At 44.6% G+C, this 15,273-nt stretch overlaps 1 protein-coding gene across 1 annotated transcript in view; it reads left to right on the forward strand.

The window, feature by feature from the left end:
• Nucleotides 1–15,273, forward strand: part of FBLN2 (fibulin 2) — a 97,417-nt gene that overhangs the window by 9,344 nt on the left and 72,800 nt on the right. Inside the window, exon 2 of the mRNA XM_009332581.1 lies at nucleotides 7,695–9,156. Coding sequence (XP_009330856.1) covers nucleotides 7,776–9,156 — 1,381 coding nt within the window. The 5' untranslated portion in view covers nucleotides 7,695–7,775. The remainder of the gene's footprint in view (nucleotides 1–7,694; nucleotides 9,157–15,273) is intronic.

A 15,273-nucleotide genomic window follows, 5' to 3' on the forward strand; every position in this document is an offset into this window, starting at 1 on the left:
GCCAGGACCTTGAAAGAATGCTTTTTGAGGAGCATGGTTATGAGACCATATAGGGGTCTGCTTGAGGTACTTACAGTTTCTCACAAAAAAGTATCTAAATAATGGGGAGCTCTGTGGAAACTAGGGATTTCTTTCTTCCTGAGACAGAAGGGAGGAGTGCAGCCCTTTTTTTCTCAAGTAAATGAGAAAAAACTCTTTCCTTCACTCATCGGAGCAGCTACTGGTATTTACGGTGTTCACCTGAGCCCAGAGCATTGAACTGGTGCTGGTACCTGGGGCAGGGCCATCACTGGAGCTGTGCTGCCACATCTCCTGAGGCTGTCTCCACATGTGTGTGGCTGCTCAAGGTGCTGCGGAGCTGAGGGACATGCTCTGCCTGCCTGCTGCCAAAAGAGCTCTCTCTGTGCAAATTAGTTCATAACTTATGAGCTTTGACAAGTTTTTGTTGGCTGTGCCTTGGGAAACATTTTTGAATGGCTGTTGCTGAGTTTGCTTTAATCTTTTCCCAGATTTTTTTGGCTGTCGTGGAAATAGCTGGATTATTTAATTGTGTTTTTGAGGTGCATATATAGTCACCTGAAACTTGGTGATGTAAAAAAAAAAAAGTGTATCAATAACAAACGCGTTTATTTTCACTAAAAAGAAAGACAGGCTCCTTCTACAGCAGAGCTGCGTGACCCTGGCCCAGCTGCAAGTACATGCTGAGCCTCCTGTGCATGGACACTGCACTTGCATCGTCCTGAGGGAAACTGAATCTTAGTTGGTTTGTCAGAGACTCTGTGGTAGTGCGCTTGGCATGTTTCAGCTGCTCTAGGCCCCCTGTCCATGCACAGCCCCTTTGCTGAGCTCTCCACTGCCAGCGTGTCAGAGCTGGGACGAGGACCAGCCACGTGCACTGGGCGGGATGGTGTTTCTGTTCGCCTCCTTTCCCCCATGTGAGTTGTTCCTCTCTCGCTCCGCTGCAGCTGCCATCCTCCCACTGCGTCACTTTGGATCTGCTGCAGTGGCGACTCCCAATGACACAGAATTTCACTCTGCAGTGAGCCAAGTACTTTGCCCTGTTATTTTGGGCTGGTCTGGGGTGAGGGGGAGCACTGACACAATAGACCCAAGACATGATTCTCCCCTCCTCGGCTCTGCCCTGTCATTCACTTGGAAAGGCTGCCTTCACTCTCCAGGACTTCAAAAATGGCTTCAAAAGCTCCACATTCTGGAAGAATACGTCCCAGAGCTGCCTGGTCACTATTGCTAATGCTTGGCTACTTCAGCTGAAATACCTTGGGTGATGCTTTTCCATTACTGCAGCGTGTCAGGTTCCTGTTTGGATTTGAGCATGGGGAATGTCCTGGAGAGCGTCCGGAGCGTCTCTGCCCGGGGGCGCTTCTGCTGGGAAGGGAGGTCTTATCGGAGCCGCTTTTGGGAAAGTGCGTGAGTTTTGATCCCGTGCTGCTTGCTCCTTGTTTGTCCCACTCTTAGGTTCTCTGCTGAATTAAGTAATGATCCTCCAGACTCCCAAATGTCCATTTTTTTTAAGCTTTTTCATGAAAAGGGGGTTAACAGTAACTGATTTCTCATTGAAAATAAAGCTGAGGAAAACAGCCTGCAAAAGCTATGACTTCTGAAAACAGGCTGATTTTGCCAAGAACTGGAGTGTTGACAACACTGAAGTGACTAAGCATCTCGTGCTTTTCTTTCGATAAGAAAAAGCAGCTCATTGAATTTGGATTTACACTGGGGTTTATCCTGCCCCTCTTCTCTTTCTCCCCAATCCAGGTGCCCCAAATGAGAAGGCTGGCTTCAGCTCATATCAAATGTCATTAATTAGCAGGCAGAAGTGAGAGGCTCTGTGGACTGTATATTGCATAAGAGCAGTAGAGGAAACCCTTCACTTTTCATTCATCCATCCGGTGAATAGCACTTTAGTTACCTCTGCTAGCGAGATGGGCTGGGAGCAGCCAGCAGCAATCCCTTCCAGCGCTTGATGAGATCACAAGTTTCCGGATTGAGAGGGTGTGAAAGGAAGAGCTAATCCACTGGCTGGCACAGCCGAGTCAGGAGTTACCAGGCTTAGGGTTTTTTTCTGTTCTTCATACAAGAAAGGTCTCTCATAGATTTCCACTTTCTCTTGCATTTAAAAGGGATTGTTTTTAAATTGATATTTCCTTCCGTCCCCTCCCTTCTTCCTCCCTTAGTCTAAACTATGACCGCAGCCATTTAAGAGCTGCTGGCAGCTGCAGCAGACCAGAGAGTTCTGGCTGGGGAGAGGTGCTAAAATACACAGACTGGCGAAATAAGTTAGCCTTGTTGTTCAGTGTGGGTGTGCACATGCGCTTCAGCCTACCATTGTGCTTTTTGCAAGGCTTTCACCAATGTGATAGAGAAGAGATTCAACATCACAGACCAGGGCTGTGTTTGGTCCCTGGTCAGGTACAGACTGAGCCTGGAGAGCCAGTTTGGGCTGCGTAGCACCGGCAGACCAGGAGAACCATTCATAGCATCTCTGTGGGTTGATGAACTTGCTTTGTGCACAGGTGGTAAGTGCCACTACTGCGTTTGCTTTCCCACAGCTTAGTGCATGGCAGACTTCTTTCTTCGTATGCATGAAACCTGGCTGTAGATTAATGGACAAACTAGGTGGCTAACCTCCACAGTTGCACCCAGCAGGTGGTGTGCTCCCAGTACATGGCACAGGAGGGATCGCACAGATGCCTGCCACCTTCTGCTTTCACATCAGGCTTGCATCTGGCCCTGTGCACTGTTCAAAAGGAGATGATGTATATCAAAACAGCATTTCTATTTTTACCATCCTCGAAAAGGGCAATTTAGTGAGGAATTGAGAGGTAGGATAGAGAAAAGAATTGTTCTATCTAAACCTGTTTGCAGGGATCTGCAGCTGGTTAAATCACAGGCACGTCTTCAAAGCTGGAAGTCAGTGGTTTCTCATGCAGGTGTTGTCCTCTGCAGTGGGCTGAAGTTGTTCTGTTTATTGCTTTTTGTTTATAAATGGCTGTCTCTTTTTATTCAGTGAACATTTGAAGGAATGCTCTTGATCCTGCAGTATCTCTTCCACACATGCACACCTTCTGCAGTTGTTCTGCCGTCTCTGGGGCAACCTTCACACAGAAAGAGGGTGTTCGTGTGAAGTCTTTGAAGGAAAGTGCCTCCTGTCACCTCGGCTTACCTAGAATAAGCTTTCTGGTTCAGCACTGAAATGAAACCATCTGGAAAAAAAATCTCCCAGTAAAATACTCCTCTTAATTTAAAGAAGTTGCACATTTAAAATGTCTAGATCTTCTGTGGGAACACACTGGTTTCATCAGTGTTTTCAAGTAATACAGCTGAACTGTTTTAATCAAGTCAACATTCTTCCTCTTGACTCTATGTTATGGCTTTGATTGAAGTAAATCACTCTGAGTATATTGTTTTGCAAAAATGTCAGAATTTAAAACTTTTTGGCCCCAAATTGGACTGAAGTAAGCATTCTAAAATCTTGTTCTACCCACTTCCCCTGCCAGGAGACAGGAATATGATGATTTTCAGCCAGTGCTAGTTATAATTTTGATGGTTGCTGCTGTTAGCCCTGGATGTCCTGTCACACAGATACTGGTTTCATCTGCAATGTGAAGCATTCTTGTTTCCTTTTCTGTGACGAGGTGTGCCTGTAGTTCATGTTCATTTGGACTCTTACTTTTTTAAGCTGGTTTTCCGTAAGGTGACTTTGCTGCGCCTTTCCTAGGAATTGTTTTTAAAGGAGGAACTGAGGAATAAGGAACTCCTTTGTGGTCTGACCATGCTCTGTTTACTGCTGATTTACCTCACGGGTTTACTTCTGTTGACTTTGAGGGACTTAGTCCCAATTCAGAGCACTGGCCCTCCCTTGCATGGGCACTCATGCTTTCTCAGGACACGCTGTGTGCACAGGACTGGCAACAGCTACTTTAATAGTGGCCCAGTATGACCCCACTAAAGACAACAGGGTTAGCACTTGAACCGAAGCAGAGCAGGATATGCAGCACAGCAGGTTAGGAAGCTCCACAAAAGACATAAATTGAAGCCTTCTGGGTCATGAAGCAATGCATAAGGACCGGGGTGACACTTGGGTTATCTTGCTGTAGAGCTCTGTAAAGCTTTCAACAGAGTCTTTGAAAGACCTTTATTTTAGGTGTGCAGGGCTTAATTTGTTGTGACAACTGAGCAGCGAAAGTCAATGACATTGATAAGAGTAGGTGAAGGACAGAGTTGAGAGTAAGAAGACCTGATTCTCATTTAGGTGAAGCCCTTGCGTACTGTCCCAGTTGTGTAAAAGGACATTAAAGAAAGCATTAAAATAGTTAATGGAAACAAAGTATTGCAGTAACATCTACTGGTATTAAACTCCCCTGTTCTCCAGAGACCGCGCATTTTTTACCCTCTTGGTGTGTACAGTTATTTCACAGCTCCAGCTTTTGATGCCATTACCAAGTAATTAGCTGCTGTCTTCAGAGCATCGTGTCAGCATCGGGGAAGGGCATAGATCCAAAGGCAGTTGCACATCAGCTGCATGGGCTGGCAAGAGCACACACACCCTGGAGGGATGCGTTTTCTCAGTGGGGCTCAATAGTCGTGTCCCTGTGCTTCACTCAAAGCTGTTTTTCTTTGTGCCTGAAGTAGAGGCTGTTTCTTTGATATGCAAGTTTATGGGGGGGTGGTGGTGGTGGTGGTGGTAACGATGGGTGTGGGGAGCAGATGGAGAAAGCACAGGGAAAATGCAATGGTTTAAAGGAATAAAAAGAGATACTTTTGTTGGAATCATTATACCAGAAACAAGGAGCCTCCGATGAAGGAAAGTTAGCCTGAGGACAGGGAAGATTGTGGTGTTATCAACAAAAAAAGGGTTTATAAGGATTTCAGCCTTAACAGTTTGTGGTTGTTAGCTTGAGAAACCAAATGTTGAGGGATGTGGAAATGATCAAAAGAGAAAGGGTACAGCGGGACTGAATAAGGCATTGAGCAGAAAGTGTGAGAGGCGGGGAGCAGGGACAGGGCTTGCTGCAGGAGGGGGGCCACGAGCTCTCCGGGCCGCTCCGTGGGCGAGAGGCAAGGGAGCAAGGAGAGAAACAGATAAAACTGGAGGTGACCTGGACAAGCAAACAAACCCTTGGACAGAAAGAAGGTGCAGATGAGGAGGGGAGGAGGTAACTGTACAGGGGAGGGCAGTTGAGCAGCTCCTTTCACGAAAGCAGGACAGTCCCATGATAAACCCGCAGCTGTGCTTGAACTTCTAGGCATGCTAGATATAAATTATGACTGGCTTTCTGCTTCTTGCTTCAGGATACGAGGTAATTTGGGGGTTTCCTGTTGGGAGTTCAAGTTTATTCCTGAGAAGTGAGTGCTTGTTTTGGGAAACCTGAACGTACAAGCAGGGCAGGCAAACACCGTTCATGGGGGTGTCCTGCTCCCATTGTCACATTAACCTGACAGGCTCTGCTGCACCAGGACAGTAGTAGTTGACTGTGAGCAGTTGCTGTATGGATATAAAGTGGGTGATGCACACAAGCTTGCCCTTTATGTGGCCCACAGGTGCTGATTACCAAGGCAATGCTGTGCCCTACCTTCGTGCAAAGGCTGGCCCAGCCTGGGGCTGTGACACCCAAATGGCCTACGTCGGGGTCCCAGGGCTTTCTGAGCCTGGGGAGCCCTGATGGGGGAGAGGGAGGCACGGGCCAGGGCAGAGCTGTACTTCGCTGGCACCAGCACTGCTCTGGCAAGCACAGAGTTTGACCAAGGGACTTACATGCGCTGAAGCGTTAAAGCCAGGAGGTACCAATGGGAGGGGACAGTGACAAAATCCTGCTGTGGGACCCTTACAGAAGAAGCTTATCTTTAATTGTCCTTCCATTCATTATTTCCCGGCTAAAGCTATGTAATAATTACAAATTTGGATTACCTGGAAAAGCTGCTGAAAGTAGGATAAATTATTAATTCCCAGGCTGGATTCTGAAGAATTAATTTCAGCACCACATATTGAAAATTCTCCTTCATATGAGATATCCTAGTTTTGAGAGCAGTTCTGAAAAAGTGAGATTCTTCTAAGCCATTATTATACTTTCTGACAATTTTATTTTTCCTTCAATCAGTATCCTTTAGCACACTCAACTAATATACTCATATTAGCAGTAGAAACCCTACATTTGTTAGAATTATATCTCTGTACAACGTACTGAAGTAATTCAAATTCCAGGGCAGAACTGTGGAAATTCTTAGCACAGTTTGTCCGTATCTTATCAGAACAGGCACGCTTCTCCCACGGCCTGGCCGCTTTCCAGCAGTGCCGAAGCAGACTCGTTGGAAGCCCAGTTTGAATGGGAGAAGTAATCTTTCTGAATGGATTTTCTGGCTGGATTCCTGTTGTGTGTGTGGTTTATTGTTCTTGGTGATGTGACTACATTTTACCCCCTAGATAAATGTTTTAGGGTCTTTATTTTTTTGATGATGGGAGGGGGTCTGGAAAAATAATCAGATCGCTAATTCTATAAAATTCTATAGGCAAACTTTTTTCTGTTTTAACTACTTTTCCATGTTAATTGTGTAGCTTTTTGAGCATGCTTTTGATATAAAGGACAACAGCTGATTTACTTTAACTCTTAAACTTTTAACATTTTAACAAAGTGTTATTATACCAATTCATTTATATATATATATATATATTCTGTTCATAGTGTAGTAATTCACTATGAAGTATTACTGGTGGTGTCAAAAATAAAAGAAGTGGTTGCCAATGGTGGCATATCCTCAGTTGGTGTAAACGTCCACTGCACATACAGTTGTAACTCTAGTGAAGTCAGAGTCGATCCCTCTGTGCGCTACAGGCCTGCTGTGGAGCTGTGCCAGCTTCTGTGAGCTGAGGGTCCGGCCTCTAATATGTATTACAGGATAGCTAATATGATGTTTAAACACACAGTAACCGCAATATACAAAGAAGTTCTATTTTAGCACTGCTCGGGCGAAAAAAACCCTCTTAATGCTGAAGACTGAAGTGCAAAAGATTGCTCAGTGGGGGAAGGAGGCAGAAAAAAAACTCCTCTTATTTTGAGTTAACATGTATACAGCCAAATTCTCACGTCTCAAGGCTAAGTTTTGTCTAAGAAAGATCTTTAAGATTTGGGTCTTTGTAGTTAAAACATAAAGAATAATTATCTTAAACTTACATCTGCAGAGGAAGAACTGTGTATTTACTTATTATCTGCCAAAAAATCTTTCTCTTGTTAGCTAGAAAGATTAACAAAAAGGCATTGAAGTATAAATGCCTTCTTTTTATTGGAATATATATACATTCTGTGAACAGATTCAAAAGAAAACAGTCACAACCTTTTTTTCTTTCTTTTTTCCTTTTTCTTTTCTTTCTTTATTTCTTTTACTTTTTTCTTTCTTTTTTTCTTTTTCTTTCTTTCTTTCTTCCTTTTTTTCTTTTTCTTCCTTTTTTCCCTTCCTTTTTTTTTTTTCCTTTTTCTTTCTTTCTTATTCTTTCAAAATGGGGGTGGAGGTGAAGCATGCAACTCCAAACTTAGTGCCTACAATGCTTGGAAGACATTACGATTAATTTCGTACTTAGGTTTCCAGATGTTGGATTTTGTCCCAACTTTTAAAGACCTCTAATGTTTAACAGGATATGTGCTGAGTATAGTCTTTAACAGAGTTTTCTTTCATAACTCTAGGATCTATGAGAAAAGGTAACTTGGGAAAACACTGCAGATTCGGAGCTGAAGCTACAGCCTTCTAGGAAAAAAAACCATTAAATGTGCAAGTTTGGACTGGAGCTATATTTGTTTGGGAAGACTATGGATAGGTACCAGAGCTGGCAGCAGAGCTGTTTGAACGCCATCCTCCTTGTGCTGCTGTGGACTGGCAGTTCCCATGCACAGAGGGACTGCACGGGCGCGGAGTGCCAGCCCCTGGACAACTGCATCGAGGACGTGCTGGAGCCTGGCGAGTGCTGTGCCACATGTCTGCAGCACGGCTGCACGTGCGAAGGCTACCAGTACTACGACTGCGTCAACGTGGGCTTTATCAACGGCAAAGTACCTGAAGGGCAGTCTTACTTTGTGGACTTCGGAAGCACTGAGTGCTCATGCCCCAAGGGAGGAGGCAAGATCAGCTGCCAGTTTATGCTGTGCCCAGAGCTGCCCCCAAACTGCATTGATGCGGTGGTGCCAGCTGACGGGTGTCCTCAGTGTGGGAGAATAGGTTGCCTCCATGAGGGCCAGAAGTACGTAGCAGGGCACACCTTCCACATGCCCCCTTGCAAGGTTTGCCATTGCCCGAACGCTGGTGGTGAGCTGATGTGCTACCAGCTTCCAGACTGTAATACGTTTGCCTTAAACACTGCAAGTCCAATAGATGCTGAAGATAGCGAACCAGAGAGGCACTATGACGATCCGTACAGCTACGACCAGGAAGCACCAGAAGGAGACAACACCCAGGTGGAGTCTCCAAAGAAATACAGGAGTTATTCGTCCCACCTAGAGCAAGAGAGCATCAGCCAAGAGCAAAGTGAGGATTATGACTACCTACCAGCCAGCATTTCTCCTTCAGCTTTGGCTCCGGCTGATCCATACACCGAGGAAACGGCTGTGCCACTCACCACACCAGTGCCTAACGTCCCCTCTGAAGTTCGCAGTGCCACAGAAAGGAGTGAGCGAAAGAGGGTGCCCCGGACCACTGCAGCATCCCTCCAGAAAGTGACGCATAAGGAAGCACCAGTAACCACCAGTGCTCCTCCGGAGCACACCACGGCCGCCACTGAGACACCCAAGCCCCTGGAGGAACTGGAGAGGAGACCAAAGGGGAAGCAAGGGGACAAAGAGAGGCATGAGCAAGACAGAGCCCCCCACTCTAAAATGAAAAAGCATGCCAGAAAAGAAGACCCAGTGAACAGCATGTATCTAGGCTTGAAAGAGGTGAATTTAACAGAGCCGAGTTGGTCAAAATCTTCCCATGAAACGCCCGAGGGAAATGCTTTCCCCAAGGTAAAGTTCAGTGCAACAACCTCTCCTCCTGTTGCTCTAAAGGAAGACCGTAGTCAGTCATCCCAAAAGCAGTCACAGACGCTTTATCGTTACCATCCCGAGGAAGATGGGGACCCCAACTCTATTCACGCTAACCCCAGGTTACCAGAAGGTAAGAACTACTTCCCGTGTGGATGTCTAGAGAACACTTACTCATAATAATGTTGGTGCATATCCACTGTTTTCTTCTTACTGCTCCACATGGGTGTGAAATCAAGCAAACCTCCAGTTACCTTCTTGCATCTCTTTCAGAAGATGGTTTGTGTTTCATTTGACATAGTAGATACCATTTCACTATTGCCTACCTTGGTCTGATTTTGCAGACTGTGGGTGGTGTTTTCTGGTATTTTAACTTCATTTCAGACGATGATTTGTTAAACTCCGACCTTTTCCTTCCATTACTTGCTTTTAATTTCTATGTGATGTTAGAGAAACATCTTACTCTACACAAAAGCATTTAATTAGTTATCTGCTTGGATCCTCCAGTTACCAACTGAATGTAATCACATTTGTAGCTTTTGTCTTTTGCTGGGGAGAAAGTGAAACAGTTGTGCTTCTACTACGAAAATATTTACAGCACTTGTTGTAATATTTATCCTATGGTTGAAAGGCTGTCTAAGCTCGTTAGTACAAGAACTTGATAGGTACACTCAAATACCCCTGAGGACTAGTAGGGAGAAAAAAGTTTGCTTTGTGTTTTTTGGGGGCTGGAAGTTTATGATGTTTATGATCAACTGTGGCAAGTGTACGTATTTCCTCTCTGCCTCTGGATTCCTCTTGACATCTGCAGTGAATGTTGATTATATGCTTTATGCAATGCTCATTACTGTAATGAATGCAAACTTCATCGCTACAAATTAGCACATATATTGCTTATATTTCCAATTCATTTTTCATCAAATCAAGAGTAATATCTCCTTTTTCAAGATGTGGCACAAAATGTTCTCATGAGACTCAGCTGTATAATACTTGCAGTCTGAGTACAGAATACTGATTACTCCCTCGACAGTGATATTTCTTCCTTGGTTATCTAGGTAGCTCTTAAACATCTTGAGTTGCCTAGTCTGTCTACTCGAGAAGTTTAAGGGAGATAGGAGGAGAGCAGTTTTGGAGCTGAGACTCTAGGTCCCAACACAAACAGCACCTCATGACTGTTTACCAAACAAAAGATGTGCCAGGTCCATGACTGAGGATGGTAGCCTTTTTCTTTCACTTCCATTTATGGTTTTTTGGTAAATGTTGACCTCACAATTAGTGATAGCAGCTATAATCTGAGTCAGACCTTGACTTCTTGATTTCACCAAAACAATGCTATGGAAACCAGTCTTGCCTGAAGAACTCCTGCGTTGTAGGAGTACACCAGGCAGCAGCGTTTGCGTGCAATGCCTTGAAATGAGAAAACATTAGCTGAGCACACATACCATCCAGAGGGATGCCATTAGGAAGTGTAGACTTTCAAAAGTGATTTAATAAATAGTTAATGTTCTCCAAGCCTTACCTCTATGGTACCTTCTCTTCGCGGATGCCTGTTGTATTTTACTTCTAGCTCCTTTTGTCATGCGAAAGAACAGGGGTAACTGGCTGATTATCCTAGGGGAGTAGTGAACTGATTCCAGCCTTCCAGTTTGTGTAACCTGAATAAGAGGATCTGTCCATAACAACTTCATCTGCTCTGTGCAAGTGCAAGTGGCAAAAAGCATCTGCCTACATGGTGCACTGAGTCCATCTGTGGTCAGATTTTACACTGCTTATCATGCAGCTCAAGTGCAAAGCTGTTCCCTTATATTTGTTGCAGCCTACCAAAAATCTGATCTGAGCTGTGCATCAAGGCTGTGCATAATACATGAGTCTGAGTTAGGACTAATATGCGATAACCTGTTTTCTGATGTAACTTAAAACCAATCTATTTAAAATTAAATTGCCTTTTTTTTCTCTCAAAAAGTGAAGATGGGTGGACCATCCTGAAATTTTCAATGAGAGGGTTTAAGAAAGCCTATTGGGGTGAAAGTGTTTAGCAGCAGAGCTAACTACTACATTTTAGAGTCTCCTTGGGTGATTTCCAGTCTGTAATTCCTGGGAACTGCTTGGCTAAGACAGGTCTGGTTGGGGTTTGGATTAGGTTGGGATGCCTGTTGGATAGGAGCAAAATGTGATGGATGTCATGTCAGGCATGAATTGTCTAGCCTACAGAAGCAGGCTTGGAAATCACTGGATGCCATTTTTGCCTTAGCTGATATATATATATGTGTGTATATATAAAATCTCGTTTAATTTTGTAGAAGTAGAAATGAAAATAAATAGCCCTTGGGAGCACAGCACCCTCTGGTTGGCTGTAGACAATGCAGCTCCAAGGCTGCTGGTTCTCTGGCCCACGGAGTTGCTGCACGTTCAGGGAGTGAGCGCCAAGTGTCATTGCACCATGTGCGCCACCCCGCAGCCACTGGCAAGTCGGGCCTGGCCAGGCAGCCCCTGCCCCCCATCCGCTCCACCATTCCCCTTAGGAATAGTTGGTGGAAGCGTATCTGTACAGGCTGTAAAGGAACTACAGAACCTTCTCCAAAAATAAGGAATCTCACTTGACATGGCTACCACCAGCGCTCATGCCTAGGGACTGCTGTATTTTCACTTGTTTTGTTGTTTTAATTGATGTGGTTGTGACTCACATGAGTAGATCCATATGTTTCAAGTAATAAAACACATGCATCTTCTGTCTCTTTGGTGACTCTTGAGCCAGTGATAGAGGGTGAATAAAGATATTAGTCAGACTTGAAAGAAAAATTAAGTTTGCTTTCAGATATAGAATGAAAACATAAATTTTGTACATGTATTTCTAACTATAAAATGGTATAATCTACCAGAATTGCCAAATAACAACTTTTCTCCTCTCAAGAATCAGCAGCATGATGTAAACTGCATCAATCCCCTAATTTTTAAAATCTGTGAGGCTGTTTCCTAATGAGGCTGCTGCTCTTGCAGCGGGATGGTGCTGCACCTCTGGGGTGCAGTTGGGCTTTTCCTCGGAGGCTGCACATGGGCGGCCCCAGGATGCGGTTCAGGTCCTGTCGAGCTCTTTGGGGTGCGATGTGAGCCAGCCCTCACGCAGGCATGGAGTCGTTCGTGTCCCAAAACAAGTAGGCGCTCCCAGGCCACCAGCCGTACCCTGTCCTGCCCGTGGGCTCCCAGAAGCAGTGAGTGCAGGTTTTGTTCAACCAGCTATCAGCAGGGTGCTGTGGGGTGCAGAGGCCATCGCTCACAGCTCGGGGAGGGTGTTTTGATAGCTGTGAATGCTGTGTGATTGCAGAGGGCCGACGTGCGCAGGTGTCGTGGTTTAACCCCAGTCGGCAACCAAGCACCACGCAGCCGTTTGCTCACCCTGCCCCCCCCTCGGTGGGATGGGGAGAGAGTCAATAATAATAATAATAATAATAATAATAATAATAACAACATGGGATTACATAACACCTTGCATCTTCAAAGTGCTTTTATGGGCATAAATTTTTAAAAAATTAACTGTTTGTCTTTAAATAACTGATGAGCATATTTTGTAAGACTAAAGATACAAGGACTTTGGCTGAAGCAAAAGCAAGAATAACTGTCAGGAAACTAGTTTTGGTGTAATGTCCCAAGCTTCTTGCATTCGGTCTGTTTTGTGTTATGGCTATATTCAGGTTTCTAGTTATACGAAGTGAGGGTAACAAGGTATTTGTATATAGTTCCATCTTAATATTTACAAATCATTACATTAGATTCCCAGACTAGATATTCTGGAAAGTATCATAAGGTGATGAAATCATCACTAGGAAGGAGGTATATAAGCTTGCAGAAATGATGACTCATAGACAAACCTTCCATCATCTAGATGTGCAAGTAAAAGTGGCACGAAGTTTTACACAGCACCGTACCAGCTACTAGGAAGAAAATTAACTCTATCCCAGCGGAAACCAGCACAGCAGGGAAGGTGCGTGCAGCCCGAGGGGCTGGAAGTGCCTGTGCCTTTCCAGCAGTGGCTGCCTCAGAGAGGAGGGCTGGGTTAGGGGGTTGTTTGGCGTTTTTGCACTTAATTGAATTTTCCTGGTTTTCTCATCAGTCTGTGTATGGGGATGGGTTTTCTTTATTTTGGGTTTTTCCTTCCTTGAAATCATCAATACAGTTATTAACATTTCATCTTAATTGCTTTTTTTCGGGAAACATACATTTATTTAGGTTCCTGAGTCACTGAGATACATTTTTGTGACTGTAGGGACATTCTAGTTTTTTGGGGTTTTTTTTTTTTTTTAGTCTTTCTTTTTCTCCAGAGTTTAGAAAAGTATAGGAGGCTTCACAGGAACATTTGCTGCCACTAAAAATTCAGCCCAAGTTAGATGGCTATTGCATTTGTTCTTCCTATTAGCTGTATCCTGGCACCAGAACTCAGCTGTGGTTGGATCCCTGATGCCTTCGGTTAAAAACTTGGCTTCATTACTTATATTTTATGTATCTCACTTTGGTTTTATATGCAGCTGAGTTTTCATCTCCCAAATCTCTGATGGCTCATATGTAATCTAACAGTGGAAACAACATGGAGTACTTTGGTGCTCAGGAAAGGTTAATTTTGTGTTTTGATTCTCTTTCTCCTTTTGCGCTTCATTTTTCATCTGTGTTTCAGTACGACTCTGTGAGGCTGGCACGTGCTGCTTCCCTTGTCGTTGGTCCCCGGAGAGGCCCTGTCCCCGGCGAGGCTGCCCTGGGGTATGTGCTGAGCTCTGCCCGGCCCGGGAATGGAAATAACTCTGCATCTAAAAAGCTGCCGGTGTTAAGACACAAGCATATACAACGAGATGTAATATTGCACTGTATTATGCATCAGCCACCTAAGATGATCTATTTAGTGTCTTCACTCATGGACTCCAGTGAATTGCCATTTGTTTGGGGAATTTTTTCCCCTCTCCTTTAATTTTTGGCTGCTCTGACCTTTTCTGGACCAGCCATTTTGGTGATTATCTGGGTCCTGTGTGAGGCCAGGCCCTCACTGGTGGCTCTCTGCGACAGCAGCAGCACTCATGGCCCCCAGGGAAGATGCAGGTGCTGCTGCCGCCGTCAGAGAAATGGGCCCTGTTGCAAACTCACTGGTAAAATGGTGACTTTGGGAAGCTGGTTTCTCCATTTGCAAGATGGGAAGCGCAGCACCAGCCCTGCAGGGCTGCGTGAGCCCAGTGGATGCTTTCCTGCCTCTGACGGGGGCAGCTGCTGCTGCTCAGGGGTTTCTGCCACCCTGTGCTCTGTGCCAGCCTGCAGCACTCCCTGCTGTGGAAACATTTGTCTTTTACTCCGTGTGTGAGTGCACTTGTCATAGATCCTGAATATAGACTAAAGAGCAACTTTCTTCAGCAACATACAGACCTATTGAAGTTTCTGTGGCAAATGCTAATTACTCCATTCCTAAAGGAACTGTACGTGTAAAGTAGAGGTAATTACTCAGCTGAGAAAGTGTAAATTAAGTACTTTCACCAAGGGAAGGGATGAGATTGATGGAGACTATTGTCTTTATAGAGTCTCTTCCCAAACGTTGATCTTAGCCTGTCACTTACTGCAAGAGCAGCAAACAGAGGGAGTATTAATTTCTATATTTCCTATTTCCTCATCCTAAAAATGCCCTGAACAGGGCAGGGTTGAATAAAACACCTTTAAAGATCTTACTGTCAAGTTTTGTTATGATTTTCCCTCTTTTTTCCATTTCCCTATGCTCTGCCAGTAGAGTGCTGTTTCTTGGATAAATGTAACTCAGGTAGCAAACAGCCTCGTTGTGAATGTTTTATGATTTGCATTCTGGTTTTGGCAGGCTGAATAGCAATTTGTGTCTAGCTGGAACCATTGTGTTTCAGAATGGAGGTATTTTTCCACTTAAAAAAATCACCAGTTGTGGATGAGTTTATCATGGTCGCTTTTAAAGATAAGGATAATTGCTCTCCAACTGAAGTAAATTGCCCCAAGTAAATATTTGCAAGCTGAGGTCAGTGGATGTGAGAATGGCATTTATCCATGTGAATCCTGATCAGGTAGGAGGTACTGGGAGGCTCTCATGTAACTTCTAAGGATGTAGTTGAGATTGCAACCAACCCATCTACTGCACGTTTGCTGATACCGAGGCTCGTGAAGAAAGATGACCTTGAATTTCTCAACTGAGGACAAACAGGAAACGAGATCCATAAAGCAGACCTGCAGTGAGGGTTTCCGAGGCGTTCCCTGAGCA

This window comes from Pygoscelis adeliae, unplaced genomic scaffold, assembly GCF_000699105.1.
Source record: "Pygoscelis adeliae isolate BGI_AS28 unplaced genomic scaffold, ASM69910v1 Scaffold349, whole genome shotgun sequence".
Lineage (NCBI taxonomy): Eukaryota > Metazoa > Chordata > Aves > Sphenisciformes > Spheniscidae > Pygoscelis > Pygoscelis adeliae.